The 18,715-nt window shown below is 42.9% G+C and overlaps 1 protein-coding gene across 1 annotated transcript in view; it reads right to left on the bottom strand.

The window, feature by feature from the left end:
• The window catches only part of AK4 (adenylate kinase 4), a 76,717-nt gene extending 60,118 nt beyond the window's left edge, over positions 1-16,599 (bottom strand). The window contains exon 1 of the mRNA XM_090269567.1: positions 16,244-16,599. Coding sequence (XP_090125693.1) covers positions 16,244-16,388 — 145 coding nt within the window. The 5' untranslated portion in view covers positions 16,389-16,599. The remainder of the gene's footprint in view (positions 1-16,243) is intronic.
• Between the last annotated feature and the right edge of the window lie 2,116 nt (positions 16,600-18,715).

Raw genomic sequence — 18,715 nt, 5'->3', positions numbered from 1 at the left:
CAGGAGGCAACCAACAGATGTTTCTCTCACACATCAATCTTTCTCTCTCCCTTCCTCCCTCTTTAAAAATCAATAAAACCATATCCTTCAGTGAGTCCATGTAGGTGTGTGCACTCATACACACACACACAAACTCAAGCTAATATTACTTATGAAGGAGTGTAGGACCCAGCTTTTGTCAATCTAAGAGAACTCTCCCTTCTATTTACTCATGCAATCAGCTAAAGAAAACATGAGCCAAAGATCTAGGGGGTAAGTCTTCAAATAAGGTATTTGATAAGTCTCAGCCTGCACTGCTTCAGGCAGACTAGGCAGAGCCAATGTGCAACAACTAACATGAGACTCTCTCAGAACCGTAGTGATCTGAGTTTGCCACCCCAAAATATGCATCTTTGGGATATTATTTTAGGCTCGTTAATTTTGAGAAACAGCAGAGATGGGAGAAGCTCTAAAAAACAAGTAGAAGTTACCCTTTATAAACTAAAATTATAGTTGTAAGGAAAATCTCCGTTTGTGAGGGTGTTTCCCTCACTGTACCAGGCTTGCCTTCACTATCGATGGAGAAGGCTATACTTAAATCTGCATAGCAATCCTACCTGTACTGTGCCTTTCCTGGTAACCTCCCATAAGTGACTCTCCACCCGCAACATCTTTTTTTGTCTTTAGCTGAAGGTATTTAAGGTGATGGCTTCCACCATTTTGGCTTGTTACTCAGTTTTCTTGGGTCTCCCCCATGTACACAGGAGATATACATGTTATTAAATGTTTATTTGTTTTTCTCCTGCTTATTTGCCTTACTTCAATTTGCCTTATGTCAATTTTTCCTCCCCAAAAGTTGGGGATCCAGGCAGGAGGTAAGCCTTCTTACCCTGTCAGACTCCCTGAACTCTTATCTTCCAGGCTCAGTGAAAGTTAGACATGGTGAGCTAATTTTAGACTGGCAGGAGAAAATATTGACGAAACTAGTTTCCTGGGCAAAAGTGAGTCTGGTAAATATTTGGTTTGACTCTTCTGGTTTTCTGTTGATCTTGCGCTTCCCAGAGATGGTAAAAACAGGGGCCCTCATGGTTCTGGTTTTCTGCCAGCCAGAGGATGCACATTCTTCTGGTGGAAAGTAGAGTAGGCTGCGGATCTGAAGATAGAGAATTTTTTTTTAAATGAAGTTACCCTACGCTACTCAAAGGGGGGTTGAGGGAAGAAACACATGGTTCCTTGTATTTTGCAACAGCTGTTTTTAACTCTGGTGACATAAAATATGCAACCAATAAGGGCTGCAGGGACTGTCAAGGAGATAGTAAGACCAATACCCAATAGATCTATGACTTAGACTAAGAAGAACACCAACTTGATCCAATAGGGCAATTAATTTCACCTTACAGTGAGCCCTAGCCTCAGTATATACCCACTGTAATGTATTAGCACATGCCCCGCACCGCCATGGGCATCATGACCAGAAATGGAAAGCCCATAAGAACACAAATTGGCAGATGGGGCTCTTTCAGGAAATCTCTACCCCTTTCCCAGAAAAATCCCAACTATTCCTCCCTGCTACTGAATGCCCTACCCCTCAATTAAATGACTCTCAATAAAAGAAGTAAATACCACCAGGAGAACTGCTCCACCTGTGGTATACCTTTCTCTCTATCCTACTGTAAGAGAGCAGCCAGAAGCCCCAAAATTTGCAGGGTGGGACTCAGTGGATCACAGCCATGTTCCTAAAAAATATGTAGTTTCTTAATATGTAAATAGCTATGGCCATTCCACATGCCAAGGAGATGCGAGGGGCTTTGACCATAGAATGGTGATGAAAAGCTTACAGGGCCTGCGCAAAATTCTGCAAGTGGCTGCAACGGGTCACCATACCCATTATGACATGGTCAGGGATTTAAAAATAAGGCAGCAGCCATTAAGAAGGAGAGAGCCACACGACGCAGGCAAAACAGGCGAAAACTCACCAATCAGTCACGGATGAACGGGAGCTACCCGTAAAGCTGAATTGTGTCTGGGAAATATGAAGCCACAGACTTCTATTTTCCTAAAGGGAAACAGTACCTCTGACTCTTCTGTTCTGATACTAGCCTGGTTTGGCAGGGGGAGGCAGGGCTATGTGTTTGGGGTGTTTAAAGAGAATGAGACTTAACAGCAGAAATCTGCCACTTATCTAAATCTGACTAACCTTTAAATAAAAAACGCCTTTCCTTTTTCACCAAACCGTGGTATTGAAAGCTATGCTTTTTGATGATGAGCATCGAGCCCATGGGTTCTTTTTCACTACTGTTTCACCAATAAACTTTCACTCACATATGTATTCTTCCCTGTGTGAAGCCAAGAACCCATGGTGGGTCACGAAACTCCAGGTTCCCGGACCTCCAGACCATCTGCGTGACTAGAAGTGAACTTCTGCATCTTGCAAGAGCTGCATCCTTTGCATTCTCTTGTGGGGGCCTCTTGCTTCCTTGGTTAAGCCATGAAAAGCTTATTGGTTTGAGTTGCTATCGAGATTACTAGATCCCACTATCAATGGCCTGATGATCATTTCTTTGAATTAAAAAAAGTTCTAATTGGAAAAATTTTTAGGGAGACTTCATCATCAAAAGCTGTTTCATGACCACCCATGGAAAGACTAAATACAGACAAATATAATAGCTAGCCTCCTTGATTCAAGCATTACTGAAATGAAGTAATTCTTTATATAAGTGGATCAACCTACAGAGTAATTTAGGTGGCAGCTCAATTCTTTGAGGAATTTAAAACAGCTGTCCTTGTTTTACAGCTTTGTCCTTACAGTACCAGAAACACTGGGAAACAAAATTTTCATTTAGTTAGATCTGACACTTGTTTTTGACTAACTTTTGGCATCTGAATCCAAAAATGACACCAGTTTTGCTCTATCACATCTTTTCAAAAGACAGGCTAGGAAATGCCAAAATGACATACTTGAAACAGTCTCCTTCAGTTGGCAAAGCTTTAACAAATTGCTTCATGAGACCCAGTTTTATGTGCAGAGGTGGGAATATAATGTTCTCTCTGTCAATAAGAGGCTCATGTAGAATGTTTGGATCACCAGGTTTGAGGTAGGTCTTGGAGGCCAATTCAACTCCACCCAATGCTTCTCACGAGCTCTGCTGTCCCACATACACAGAAAACAGGGATACTTGGTGTATCTGCGTTACTGACCAAAAAGGAAGAAGATCATTTTTGGGTCAACACAGATGATTCAATTGTGCTTGTGATATTTCAACAGATCAGTTACTCTCTTTATGTCTTCATATTCTTCATGAAAACAAACTGAATGACCAATTGGGACGGCACCAAATAAATTGCCATTGTGGAGGAGGATACACTTTAAGCTCTGCTTTGAGCTATCGATGAACAGTTGCCATTCAGTTGCGTTCTAGATTGGAATTCCCAATTTTTCACTAAAACCATGTACGTTGTGGCAATTCACAAAGCCACCATCACTTTAAAAGTACTGCAGAAATGCAATTTCTCTTGATCAAAAGTAGAATACCTTCACTCCTTCTTCAAGCAAGTTTTTCTCACGCAGTCTTGATGCTAGGAGTTCTGAAGCCTTTTTGGATAGTCCCAGATCTTGTGCCAAATCTGTTATCTCACACTGATCAAATCCCTTATGAACTGAGTCATCCTCAATTTCAAAATCTTCATTGTTGCTGTCACTTAGTTCTTCACCATACTCCTGTTTTTCAAAAGAGGGTAGTTCAGTGAAAACTGGCACTGGGATTTCAGCTCAATGGGGCACTGGGCATATAGCTGCTGAAGGTAGACTAGGATATTCTATTTTATATTTATTTTCCTTTTTCTACCCTGACGTTTTCACTATACAAAAGTAACAATCAGTTGAATGATCTCTGGGCTCTCACCAAACCATAGGTATAACAAATGGCAATTTATTACGTGTTTCCTTTGTCCACATCTGTAAACTCTCAACACACTGCTTGCTCACCTTGTGAGGAGCCCAAGATTTATCTTGATCACCAACTTTTACTTTAAAATATGCAAAATAGGCTTGCCTGACAAATGCGCTGATGTTTGTCCTTTGACTGGGAATGGTGAAACTGACACAGATATAACAAAATGAATCAGGGTTGTCTGGGCACTTACGATGAGAAATAGCAGAGGCAGACATGATCTGAAGGAAAGGAAATAAGTACGTATGTAATTTAAAAAATAAATTCTGCTAACTCCTTGTATACAGACAAGAACTCGGACTACACTTTGGAATACAATTCACTATATAGAGCGGCACACAACCTCTCACCACACAGTCTCATGCGTAACTGAATAGCCTAGACGAGTGTCAACCTGTCGCTGGTCTCCAAGGTCGTCCCCCACCCCTCCCCACTTGAGGGATGTTTGCTCTCAGCCAATAGGAGAGCACTAGTGCTTCCCTTGATACAGGCTAGATCCAGCCTAGAGTGGTCGCTTTAAGATAAGCTGTACAGAAAAAAATTGACAAGATGGAAGAAAACTGCAGTTTTGAAATCGGCACGCCTATTTAAGTCTAAAACAGCTGAAAAATCGAACTCAACAGCAATTATGTTAAAAATTCTTCCCCTCTGAAACTAAAGCCTACCAAACCTCCCCTGTTATCTCAAAAAGCTTATAAATATAGGCCTTAGAAATCCAAAGTCCTTTTAAGAGGAACTTGTATTTCTTTCCCTGTGCCTTTGAGATGTAAATACCTGGTTTGCTCCAGGAACTCTTTGCTAGGCCACCTTTACTAAATGTACATCTTAGAAAGGTAATTCCTTTTATTTCTTTTTTTAGAATTTTTAGAAAGTTTAGTAAGCATGTTCAACTATTACATATACTTTTATTTACTTGTTTATTTATTTTTATTTTAATAGAGGTAATTCTTACCTAAAGAAAAAAGGTGGGGGGAGAAAAGTCATTTGATTGGATTCACTCCTTTTAAAGAAGCCATCAAAGTCTCCGTTTGCATCAGTTTGTAAGTTCATGTGTCTGTAGATGTGTGGTATTTTCTAACCCCAGGTGGTATTAATAATTTGTAAAAAGAGTTCTATTTAATTGGCTTAAAAACAAGCAAACACTTATAAAAATTGGGTATTCTAGGTGTGGAAGGGAATGGGCCATATGCTAAGCCTGACAAGCTCAGGGGAGGTCTGCGTGATAGCCTTGCAAACTTGGAGACCTAAAGTTACCACAAAGGATAGTCTTAAATTAAAACATTAAATCAAAGTTGTTCATGGCACATAGTCATGCACTAGGCTCCAATATTCCCTGCCAAAAGTCAATCTTTATCTTAATTGAGCCAGTCTATTGTCTTTTTGCATCCACGATAACATACCTTGGGAGCCTTGAGGTAACTTCCCTTTATCCGGACCCCTCTGGGCACAACCACCACACCAGAGCAGAGGCAAAAAATCTCCTCATTGTTATTAACATGTTAATTGCTAACTATTAACTATCCCGTACCCAACTGTGTAAAAGAAGTATAAAAGGAGTATGTGTCTATCATTTTACTTTCTAGCCAATTCCAGAGGTTCCCCTCCGCCCCTGCTTTGCTTTCTCCCTCCTCCCTGATCTATCACCAACGGATTTCATTTAACCACCTTACGTCTTGTTTGATTGTAATATATGAAGGGGCAAACCTGCCATTTTCCCGTGCATTTTCTCAGCTTGTTGAGGTTTTGCTTGCCAGCAATTGTCATCAGTTTGCATCAAATAAACTCACAAAAATTCTTACATTGACATAGGCCTTCTCTCTGTCTCAAGAGTTCACCTGCCCCTTTCCCTTCCTCTTCTTCCCCCAGGCTCATTACCTTTGCCTTTCTCCCTCTTAACCTCCAAGGGCCCTTCTTCTGCCTCTGTAACTTATTTCCTGAGCCTAGGTAGCCCAGCTGGCTCACTTTTACTACTGCTGAAACTTTGGAAATAAACTCTCTCTTATAATTGAAAAAAAACCTGGGTATTCTAAAATTCTCAGAAATAAGAACATTAACTTAAATGCTTTTCTTTCAGGTTTATGTGGTTTGGTAAAAATGTTCAAAATTAAAACTTGTTTGTTAGTTTAATTAAAACAGATGTAGAGCCCTGGCCAGGGCTCAGTTGTATAAGGGACAAAGAAGCTAGTAATTCTCAAACCAGTTGAGATAATTAACAGATGAATCATGGAAAAGGGGCCAGGAAATGACATTCCGCAGCTCCTCACACATCTCTCTGGGATCAAAAGGGGGAAGATTGTCAACACCAAACACAGAAGAATGGGAAGATGTAGCTAGATAACTTTGCAAATAAGTTGGAGATAGACCTGTAACTAGATTACCCTTACTTAATGACACCCTGAGTTAAGTAGTTAATCACGTTAGATTGTGAACCCAGATTAACCAGTAATAGAGAAAGGGGGGAGAAGGAGAGAGGAGGTGGAGCTATTCACGTTAGTATAAAACCAGTTTTCTTTGTCTACTTTGCGCATGCATGCCCCTGGCTGGCTGTGCGCCCGACTCTGCAGACTCATGAGTAAACGCCTCGCTTTCCTGCTAAGGTCCTGTGTCCTGCTGTTTTATTGTGAGCATTTCTCACAGTTTGTTGGAGTATCATGCCATACACCAAAAAGTTGCAGGTTCGATCCCCAGTCAGGGCGCATACAGGAGTCAACCAATTGATGTTTTGCTCTCAAATCGATGTCTTTTTATTTCTCTCTCTCTCTCTAAAAATCAATAAACATATCCTTGGGTGAGGACTAAAAAAACAGATGTAGAGTTAGTATTCAATATAATACTTTTTATTCTACCTAGGATTATAAACTTGTCAGCAAAAATAATAACTTAGACTGATGGCTGACTTGGTCTAACATTTCATAAAGTTTTTGTGAGTAACCTAAACATAATTATTGAGAACAAGTAAAATAAATAGATGTAAGTGAATTTTAAAGTTTTTGTGAACTTTTCGGCAATGTTCATTTCATGGTATGTCTACTTAAATAGTTTCCCCAAATACTTTGGTAATTTGAAACCTTCAAGTTTTACTAAGTTGTACTAAATGATGAAAATTACTAAGTATATGGATCATTTCACAAAAAGACAAAATATCGAAATACTAATTGTTAAATAAGTCTAAATTTATCTACTTTAGCTCTTATTACAGAGAAAGTAAAAGATAAATTTGGGTTTGCTAGTAAACATAATCTTGGGTCAGACTGAATGATTGTAACATTAAAAAGGGCACATTTCTTGAAATTATAAAATATATTTGTCAATAAAAGGGCCTGTTTCTCGGTTATGAAATGTATTCATAAATTTGGCAATCTAAAGAATGCTAATTGCTTACTTTTCATTAAAAGTCAAGGTTTTTAAGGGTTAAAAATCCCTATAATATGTAATCAAAACTATAAGGATTAAGGGAGGAAATCTTTGAATGGAAGGAATGTAGGATGTGTTTTCAATTAAAAAGGGGGGAGTGATGGGGCATATGAGATATGGAGATGAGTTTTTGGTAAGGGAAATGATAGTAATTTTGTTTAAACTAGAATTTGAGGTTATAAAGGGCAAAACTAATATACAAAAGTTGAAGAGAAACAGAAAATTTTACCTTGTGTAATTAAATTGACCACAGTTGAGTTGTTGTTATAATGGTTTTAAAAATTAAGCTTCAATATCAATGGTATACTTATGTAAAACTAAAACTTAAATTTTCTTTTATTTGCTAAAAGAACAAAATTTTCTTGAATGGTCAGTCTCCTCTTATAAGAGATTGTAAAGGGTTTTCCTTTTTAAGTAATCTGTCCAGAAAGCAAATATTCTGTTTATGTTGTCTTAATCACATTCTTGAATACTTAAAAATACTGAATCTTCTCAGTGGTAAGAGCTAAACTTTGCTAACAATTATGTAACCTGTATTTGTCTTTGCAATCTTTTGTCACTTTAGTTAAATAATTCACTATTGTTTTATCATGACCTATGATCCAATTTAGTCAAGTGTTTTTAAAACACTAATATTTTTTGACAACTTCCCAAAATTCAAATTTTTAAAGTCTTTTTCCTAAATTAAAAATAACTTTGAGATTTTCCAAAAAGGCCCTTGAGTCATTTCAAAGGATATCTTTCTCTTAATAAAGGGTAATAAATTAATTTGGCTTATTTGGTATGTTGAATTGCTTGGGAACCAAGGTCAAAATAAGTGAAAATAATCTTCTAGAGTATGGGTAAAAAATGACTGTAAATTAAATCAATAGTTGGCACTGTGGGAAACCCAAGAAAGCCTCTTGGTTCTTCTAGGCTCCTGGACAAACTCCATTTTTCAGTATTTTGCATCCCTTCATCCACCATAGGGCAATTCAGCTGTACTTCATTCTGCTGCCACATTATGGCTTATCAATACATTCTTGTTGTTCTATGTATGTTTCCAGATGGGTTGAAGTCTTCCCATGCTGCAAGGCTGATGCCCTCACAGCGACAAAGAAACTGTTAGAAAATGTGTTTCCCACTCACTTGGAGTATACTGTCCAAAGTTTCTAATGTTTGAGGCACCCACTGCACTGGGCAAATCATACGAGCTTTGATGAAGGACTTGCAATCTTCTTAGAGTCATCATTATCACCCTCAATCATAAGTCAAGGTAAAGAAAACTAATGGAAAAACTGTATTCAAGTAGAACAAGTCTTATTTACATGGGAATGAATGAACTGATAAGGATGATTATACTGTTTATGACTTTGTGTTTGAAATATTGCTGATTTTTAAAATCTTTCACTTTTCACATATAAAGAAAGTTGTTTCTCTTCAACTACCTATGACAGATCGATTCGGTAAATTATAACTTTATGAACAGAATTAAAACACTTATCTTTTTCTCCCTACCTGATCCCTCCAGAATTTGGAGTCTTAGTGAGTATTCTTATTTTCATATCAATATAGTTCTTTGCATAAGTTCAGTAGGAACCTGTTTTCTGACTTCTGGTCAAGAGAGACACATAGGTAGACATGCTTCACCTCCTCGCACAACCATAGAAAGAATTACAATCAGATCTCAAAAACAAATAACCAGAATTGTCAGAAAATCAAGCTATGTGGAAGTCTGACAGCCAAAGATTTAAAGAAGTCACATTCATCCAGACAGGCAGGAAGGGCAGAGAGGTGGTATGGCTCGGACAAACAGCAGTTGTGGTGGCTGCAGTGGAAGGGACAGTCCCACATTCACATGCAGTGGGTAAAAATCAGGAGGGATACCCTGGGAGGAAGCAATCCCAGCTCCAGGCCAGACCACACAACCCAGGGTTCCAGCACTGGGGAGGATAAACTCCCATTACCTCTGGCTGTAAAAACCAGTGTGAGTTGAGTGAGCAGAGGAAACTGCCAGGTTTTGGCCACTTTAGGGTCAACATGGAGCAGCAGAAGAAATTTCCAGTTTTTTGCCATTTAAAGGGCCTGCATGGTCTTAGAACGTACAAAAAAACCAGGGCATCAACTGGAAGGGAGAAAAATGCACATGGGAAGTGCATGAAGTGACTAGAAACAGGGTGAGTGCCGGGAAAATAATCAGAAGCCAGGCAGCAGCATTACCCCTCTCTGAGCTCCCCATCATAAATGGTACCACAAAGGAGTGAAGTGAGTGGTCTCACCCTGGCAATTACCTAAGGCTCCCCCACACACATTTACAGGTGCCTTTGTTACACAGGCAAAGCTACTGAGCCAGGGAGTAAAAGCAGCTCTACCTAATACACAGAAACAAACACAGGGAGGCTGCCAAATCAAGAAGGCAAAGGAATATGGCCCTATGAAAGGACAGAACAAAACCCCAGAAAAAGAACTAAACGAAATGGAGATAGCCAACCTATCAGAATGTAGAGTTCAAAACACTGGTGATAAGGATGCTCAGAGAACTTGTAGAGTATGGCAAAAAAATAAAGGAAGAAATGAAGGTTACTCAAAGTGAAATAAAGAAAAATATACAGGGGACCAACAGTGAAGGGAAGGAAGCCAAGATTCCTCTGGGACAACTTTAAACATATCAACATCCAAATCATAGGGGTGCCAGAAGGAAAAGAGAAAGAGCAAGAAATTGAAAAATTATTTGAAAAAATAATGAAAGGAAACTTCCATAAGTTGGTGGAGGAAAAAGACATACAAGTCCAGGAAGCACAGAGTTCCAAACAAGTTGGACCCAAAGAGGACCACACCAAGACACATCATAATTAAAATGCCAATGGTTAAAGACAAAGAGAATCTTAAAAGCAGTAAGAGAAAAGCAGAAAGTTACCTTCAAAGGAGTTCCCATAAGACTATCAGCTGATTTCTCAAAAGAAACTTTGCAGACAAGAAGTATTCCAAGTGATGAAAAGCAAGGACCTACAACCAAGATTACTCTATCCAGCAAAGCTATTATTTAGAATGGAAGGGCAAATAAAGCGCTTCCCAGACAAGGTAAGCTAAAGAGTTCATAATCACCAAACCATTATTATATGAAATGTTAAAGGGACTTATTTAAGAAAAAGATCAAACCTATGAACATTAAAATGACAACAAACTCACAACTATCAACAACTGAATCTAAAAAACAAAAACAAAACAAAAACAAACTAAGCAAACAACCAGAACAGAAACAGAATCATAGGTATGGAGATCATTTGGAGGATTATCAGCTAGGAGCGGAAGGGGAGAAAGGGAGAAATGATGCAGGGATCAAGAAGCATAACTGGTAGGAACAAAATAGACAGGGGCATGTTAAAAACAGTATAGGGAAGGGAGAAGCTAAAGAACTTATATCCGTGACCCATGGACATGAACTAAGAGGGGAGATTGCTGGAGGGAAGTGGTATACTGGGTGGAGGGGGACAAAGGGGTAAAAATTGGGACAACTGTAACAACATAATCAATAAAATATACTTTTAAAAAAAAGAATCTGCTTCCTTGTAACAGGACTCAATTGGAAACACTGGTTTTATTACCAAGACTTTGACTGGAATGTCATGTTAGAGAGAAATATGCATAGAATCAAATATGATAAGACAGATTTATGGAACTAAGATTGACTTCGTGAGCCAGTAAAAAGCCTCTTAAAAATGCCAACCTGATATCTTCCTTACAGAGTTCCCAGTAGCCTGTAAGGTGAGTAAAGAAGGCCACTCCCTGGCAGGTACAGAATCCTCAAGATATTTCTGGTACCTCAGAAAGAGAGTACTACACCCAAATCTATAGATACTGGAGCTGAAGTCTAATGGCAAGTCCTTTGCTTGGCTTTTCTGGCTTCAAGGGGCTATTAAAAGTTCAATCTAGAGATTCCTTATGAATAATTCCAGCAAAGCAGATTTGTAAGAGCCTATATAGTTAATTACTATTTTTGCTGAATTTACACAAATAATTAGGCCAAATTTACTGAAACTAGACTTATTTTGCAAATAAATTAGTCTTAATTTGACTATCTTTGGTAAAAATGAGGGTGATTTTAGTGAGAAATATTTGTTTCAGTAATATATCTTTGCAGATATAAGAGTTTAGCACCATTCATTGTCTTTTGAGGTTTTGCTCCACTCTGTAAACTGAACGGGATTCCAAATTACTCAAATATTTGGCTGACCTCTGCAAACTAACGTTCCAAATTTTCTCTTGTCCTCTGACTTGGAACCACTGACAACTATAATTTCCCTTTTTTCTGAAGCCCTACAAACTGCAACTAGACGATTTCACATAAACTTAAGAGAAGTCACCAAAATCACTGCAATAGCTCATGTTTAGACAATCTCTGGACCTGACATAAGCCACTAAAAAAGTATGCCTGAGCACATGATGACATCAGAGACATTTCAATGTGCAAAGGAAGCCCTGCACCTGACATCTAGAAATCCTTAATGGCTGTCCCCTTGGCTCAGAAACAGATTTATAATTTGCTCCAATCACAAACCTTTGTTTTTTCTTTTGTCTCCATAGAAATGCCTCTTATTAATCACCTGATTGCTTGCTCAATATAGGACTGAGGTTTGGAGCCCACCTGCAAGACTACATCCTGAAATAAGACACAACTGCTTAACTGAACTGACCAATTCTCAAGACTGAGGCTAGTTTAATAAGATATAGAACAATCTGTCAACATTGCTTCTGGCACATGAAACTTCTTGAGGTTTCAAAAATGGGATTGAAGGGGAGCACCAACTGCCACCTCAAAATATGCCTCTTTGGAAAGTGATTATTTTAAACTGGTTAATTTTAAGAAACAGCAGACAGGGGAGAAGCTCTGTAAAACAAGTAGAAGTTACCCTTTGTAAAAACTATTTACATTTGTAAGGGAAACCTTTATTTGTGAAGGTGTTTCCCTCACTGTACCAGGCCCGCCTTCACTGTCAATGAAGAAGGCTTGGACTTAAATCTACATAACAGTTTTATCCTTGTTTGTTGTGCTTTTCCTGGTAACCTCCCATAACTGATTCTCCATCTCCAGCATCTTTTGTCTTAGCTGAGGTGGTATTTAAGGTGATGACTTCCGCCATTTTGGCAAGTTATGCAGTTTTCCTGGGTCTTCCCCATGTACGCAGGAGGTAAACATTCATGTTATTAAACTGTTATTTCTCTCCTGCTAATCTGCCTCATATCAATTTGATTATTAGACCAGCCAGAAGTACCTTGAAGGTGTTAAAGAGAAAATCACAGGCTCAAAATGGCATCACTGGTGCTAAAAGCCCATGATACCAAACCTAGACTTAATACCTGGTCTAAGTACATTTTCATCCTCTCCAGAGACATAATCTTAATCAACCAGTCTGGACTTTTCTGGTCAACACCAACAAGGTAATCTGTCACATGGATCATATATATCCCCTAGAAAAAGAAGAGGCATCTTAGTTATTAAAATAGTCATGGAGATGTAAAGTACAGCATAGGCAATCCATTCAATATTATAATAACTGTGTATGGTATTAGATGGGTACTAGACTTATTGGGCTAATCAGTTTGTAAGGTATATAAATGTCTAATCACTATGTTGTACACATGAAACTAATATATGTCAATTGTAATTGTAAATCAACTTCTTAAATATCATTTTTTAAGACCAATATAGGAATAAAAATAAAAGAGAAAATGTGCATGATAAAAACTCTTCCCATTGTCCCCACTCTCCTCCCCTTCCAAAAAAAAAGGTGATGTCCTGGCCCCAAAATAATCTTCTCTCTTTTGTGAATGGCTCCCTTGCCCAAACCTTCTTACTACAAAAATCTTCCATTTTGTAAACCCCTCTGAGTGCCCTTCTAGTTGCTAGATGGGATGTTGACCCATTTATGAATGCTTAATAAAGCCAATTTGATGTTTAAATTTACTCAGTTGAATTGTTTTTAACAAAGGGTAGAGAAAATCTTTTCCACACCGTGCTCCCCACCCCCCAAATCTTAAGTACAAACTTTTACCAGAAAGCCAAGCTAATTAAACAGAATGGATTTGATAACTGGAGGCTGTTTGACTCCTTCTGGAGAAGATGTAGGCAGAATTTCCCGACCTATGCCTTCAACGCAGACTTGTTGAACTCCTTTTATGTATTAGTTACTTGCCAGATCCCTCTCCTCTAAGTCTCTCAGTGGGAACTGGAACATGGTGAAAGTATCATAGAAGGGACAAGGGGCACAGGATAACCTTAAATTTTTCTATAGCTCCCAGCACCTAGGACACCGTCTGACACAGCACTCAGTAAATATCTATTGGATAAATCAGACAGACATTTGCTGTACTTCATTGTAACTATATGTGACAGACCCGAACCAACAAGCTATGTGCAAAGGAAAGAGACAAATTCTGCCAGGGCAGGTAGGGAAGGAAGATTTCCCAGAAGCCATGAGCAGCCCTTCCCTGAAGGAGCAGCTTTTCACCAGGCAGAGGCTGCAGGAAAGCCATGTGGACCAGAGTATGCCCTAATGGAAGCTGGAACAGATGGCCTGAGCTACTTTCCAATTCAAATTCCTACCAAGGTTTTATTTCCTGGGGTTTTGTTGTGTTTCATCATCTCCTTCAAACCTTCAACTATAAAGGGGGTACATACACGGGGGTTGTTGTGCTTCTCTACCAGGAAACTAGCTAAAAACAAACAGCAGGTAACAGAAAAATAAATACTGTGGAATGTTTTATTTACTAGGCAGTAAGCCTGTAAGACTCTTAGACCTTCTGAGAGAGAAAAATAATCTGAGAGCACCCTCCAAGTCCACTAAAAACAAGCCACTTTAAAAATAAATTGAAAAAAATTGCTATCCTTTATTTTTCTGCTTCTCTAAACGGGTTCATGCAAAAACTACTTGATTCCCAACAGGAAAAAAAGTACTATAAACATTTCATAGTCATTTCCTACTTCTGGGAGAAACACTAGGGAGTGAAGGGGTGGGGAGGGGGCATTTAAAGTTATTTGAAAGAGAATGAAAACTAAAATTCAGAACAAAGTTAAAATGAAAAAAAAAATGCGAATAAGGGAAAAGAGCAAGTGGAAAAATTTCAAAACCGCTAAGAAAGCAGAAATATGCCACTTCCCATCATATTCTCTTTAAAAATGGAAAGGGCCCCTAACCCAGCCCCAGGATGGACCGTGTGAAGCCCTTCATGCCAGAAGGAAACAGGTCACAAAGTCAGGGATAGAGAATGCTAAGAAATGGGCTCAATCCCACTCCGGCACTTCCTCCACCTCCCTGTCTCCGGCAAGCCCCACCTGATCACAAACCCTTAGAGTGAGAACCAGCCTTCCCGTTCCAGCACTGCACTCCCAGAAAACTGAAAGAACCATCCCAAACACGGGAAGAATAAAATTCCTTTGAATGTGGTATTAAAATTAAAATAGACCTAATAGAAGTGGCAAGTCTCCCCAGAGAAAATTCAAGTTGTAACCTGGTACACAGAACTCTTCCTTCTGAGAGACGTGTGCGGCGGAGGCCCGGAAAATTCTTGAAACTCACAGTAAAAACGTGCTTTCAGCACTGACCGGTGTGGCTGGGTGGGCTGGGCGCCCTCCCGCACCAGGAAAGGTCGCTGCTTGATCTGCAGCCAGGGCACTTGCCTGGGTTGCGGCTTAGGTACCCCACCGGGGCACTTACCCGAGACAACCATCGATATTTCTCTCCCTCTCTTTCTCCCTCCCTTCCCCTCTCTAAAAATAAACAAATAAAATATTTAAAAATAAAAACGTGCTTTTATTACCTGCCTAAGAGGTAACAAAACTCAGCCTTTGAGACTTAATTCCTAATTCCAGGACTGTTTTCCAGCACAGTCCTCCACCCACCTCTTCAAACTACTGCGTGCGTCAGTAAGGAAGCTCCCTGGATAATAACCACCTTGGACAACGCGAACAGAAGCGATTGTCAAGTATCCCGTTGCAATAACAAGTTTTCATAAAGGGGCTGCTAATTATGAGCATCTGCATCCCTGGAGGGCTGTGCGCCTCACAGCAACACAGCAGCTACCTCTTTTTAATGCCAATTAATGACCTGGCGTGAACGTGGGGCGGAAGGAGAGCCAGATGGCTATTCTGAAACCCTAAGAGATCGGGCCATCCATATCCCCAAATGCATCACGCACGCCAGAGTAGGCATTCGTAAAAAGCCGGTTCCATGGAACCTGGATTCAATCTGATAAGTCTGTAATTTATCAGATTGAATCCTAACCGCCAGGCCCAGGCTTGGGGAGGAGCGGAGGAGGGGACTTCGTGGTGAGAATTAACCTCAGAAGACGAGAAGGAACAGGCAGGCTTTTCAGAGCCATCCAGGGCTCCGTCTGGAGGCCCGAGGGGACATGAAGGGACTGGAACGGCGCGCGGCACCCAGCACCGTGGCGCCACAGGTTCCCCGTCGCGCAGCCGGGCGGACTCCCACAGGTGGGCGGCGCGCGGCCTGGGGGGCCTGGGCAAGAGGAGGGCGGGCCGGGATGGACCGGAGGCGCTGCGGGGGGCAGGGGCAGTTTTGCCTTAAGAAAGCGGGGGGCGAAAGGGGAGCTCGGCGTTGTCAGCTGCCTGGTTGTCGCTCTCTCAGCTGGGTGGTGACCGGCTTTTCCCCAAGGCTGAGGAAACCCGGGCGGAGAGAGAAGCCCGTGCACCTCCCACCCTCCTCCCAGCGAGCCTCGGCCTTCTCTCCGGGCGCCCGCGGCCCACCGGCTGCATGCGCCCCGGCACGTAGGAGCCTGCACGACCGCACGCGGGCGGGGGAGGAACGCCCGGGGCTGGGGAGACCTGGCCCCTCTCCGGCCGTTCCTCTGCCCGGCCTAATTGGGTCCCGCTTCAGTTCACACCCGCTCCTCGCCCCCCTCACCGGTGTTGCCTTTGATGTTCTCCCGCAAGAAGTGGCCGCTGGAGAGATGCTGGAGGCCAAAGTTCTGGGCGATCCGCTGGCACACGGTGCCCTTGCCCGAGCCGGGCGGCCCGAGGATGACCGCGCGCAGGAGTTTGGAAGCCATTGCCTTCCCGGGGAGTGGGGCAGCCACACGGGCAACCCGGACAGCAGCCTCGGAGAAGCCCCGGGAACTTTGTTTCTTCGGCCCCTGCTTCGAACACCCTCTGCTCGCTCCAGGACTCGCCGGCCGGCCGTCCCTGCAGGGGAAGGAGAGACTTTTGAGACAGCCCCTCCCCTCAGCCCCGCGGCAGGGCGGCTGGAAGGCGGAGTGAGGCGCCACGCTACACCTCCCCGCCCTCTTCGCCCCCACGCCGGGAGCTTGGAGAAGTCCCGCGCCCCCGCCCCTGGCGTGGTCAGCCTTCGGGACTTAGAGGTTGGTCCGGCCAGTCCCACCTCCATCCATCCCTCTGTCTCCCCACCCCATGCCGCGTCCGAGGAAGGGGCCGGGCATCCCCATGCCAGTCCCACACAGTGTGGAGCTGCGTCGGCGGTGACTCCAGGTGCACCCTCCCCACCCCGTCTGTCCACGCACCGGGCGCAGGGGCACTCAACCCCTGCCCGGGTCCTCGCACGTGGGCAGTGTTTATTTAGTCCGCGCCTCGGCCCCGCCCGGGCGGCTGTCACATCCTCCGAAGTCACAGCGGCTGCCGCCAGCGCGGACGACTCAGAGACCACCTCTGCCCAGGGTTGACAGATGCGTGCTTCTGCGCAGCAAGGAACCGGAATCCGGTCCCTCTCCACCCAAAGCAGTCACAGAAACACACACCTCGGCTGGGACACAGCGTGCGCTGGGACAGGCTTCCAGCCAGGATCCCGCTGGGCGGCGCCGCCTCCGCCCGGCCGCCCGCCCCCACTCCAGGTCCCGGCCGGCGGCGCGGGACTCGCGCCTTACGTAAGCCGAGGAGACCGGCTCTGCGCGAGAGGCCGGCCCGCGCCCGCTCCTCTGCCCGCCACTGTGCCACCCCGCCTTCCCCGGCCCACGTGCTCCCGAGACCCAGTAGAGGCTGTGGGGGCAAAGGCAGGTAGCGAAGACTCAAGGGACAGAAAACCCTTTTTGGTGGTCGCCTAGGGACCCGATCTATTGTTTAAGGGAAAGAAAAACACCACTTGTTGAGCGCCTACTGTGCGTCAGGTCGGTGTGCTAGGGACACTAGGTAATTTTCTTACGCAACGACCATTCCTGGTAGGGTATTCACAAGTGGGAAAAGGAGATTTGGGGTTTAGCCATTCATTTCCTTCATTGATTCATTCATTCAACTAACGCTTATTGAGTGCCTAGTGTGTGCCAGGCACAGGTGCTTGGATATAGCTGTGAACCAGAGATGGAATCCTGCCCTCGTGGAAGCCGTATTCCAGCGGGCATCTTAAACCCTCATCTTCCTGACTCCAAAGCCCACGGAGTGATTCTGAGGCATGCTCAGGTTTGAGAACCAGCACCAAGTATCTGCTACATATTATAAGGCATGTGGCAGGAAGAAGAGGGGAGATTTCTCCCCAGGCTCCTTGGGGCAAAAGGAAGGAGGGGGTGGATGATCACTCACCTGTGCTCAGGATCTTATAGCCAGCTGATCCAGGACGTCAGGTCTCTGCCGTTGACACTACACTTAACAATGCTTACAACTCATCAAGTGCAGATGGGTGGTATTTCCTCCCTGCCCTCCCCTGCATATCTAAATTTATATAATCGTAAATCAATTTCAACCCCACACAGCCTTCATTTCCCACTGGGACTACTGTGATAACCCTTGGCCCATTAGTCTCTGACTTCCGTCAGTTCATTCCTCATAGCTGCCAGAGATATAGCTAAAGTGCAAATCAATTTTATTATTTCCCCACCTCAGATATTATTATCCCTTCCGGATAAAGTAAAAAAAAAAAAGTCCCGCAGAGGAACACAGGTGCCTTCCATATATGTACCTTTGTTTTCCACCAGTTCCCCTTCTCTGCCCTCCTTCCACGGGCTTCCTGCCCTTGGGAATTCCATTGCAAGGTTCCGAGTGCCACCAGCCATGGCTTACAGATAGGGAAGGACAGTGTGGAGAAGCACCTCCTCTAGATTCCTGGTTGCTCTGTGTCAGAAGTCTGGGGGTGGGGGCAGAGCCTGGCACAGTATCCTTTCCCCACTCTGGAAGCCCTTTTCCTGCACACACACACACCTAGTATCTGACTACCTGGGAGCACATGCAAGCCACCAATGCCAGGGCAGCATTATTTCCATAGACTCATCCCCCTCTAAAATATCCGAGCTGGGAGTTGTTATACTGAGCCCCTTCAGCTCTTCACCTGGGAACAAAGAAGAGCTGCAGTGTTGGGGGCTGGCGGGAGTTGGGGGGCAGAAATCTCCCCTCTTCTTCCTGCCACATGCCCTATAATATATAGCAAATACTTGGT

The sequence above is a fragment of the Furipterus horrens genome, unplaced genomic scaffold, assembly GCF_987537825.1.
Source record: "Furipterus horrens unplaced genomic scaffold, mFurHor1.1.pri manual_scaffold_3, whole genome shotgun sequence".
Classification (NCBI taxonomy): Eukaryota; Metazoa; Chordata; class Mammalia; order Chiroptera; family Furipteridae; genus Furipterus; species Furipterus horrens.
Note: the sequence above shows the minus strand (reverse complement) of the source record. Positions and strands in the feature narration are given on the sequence as shown.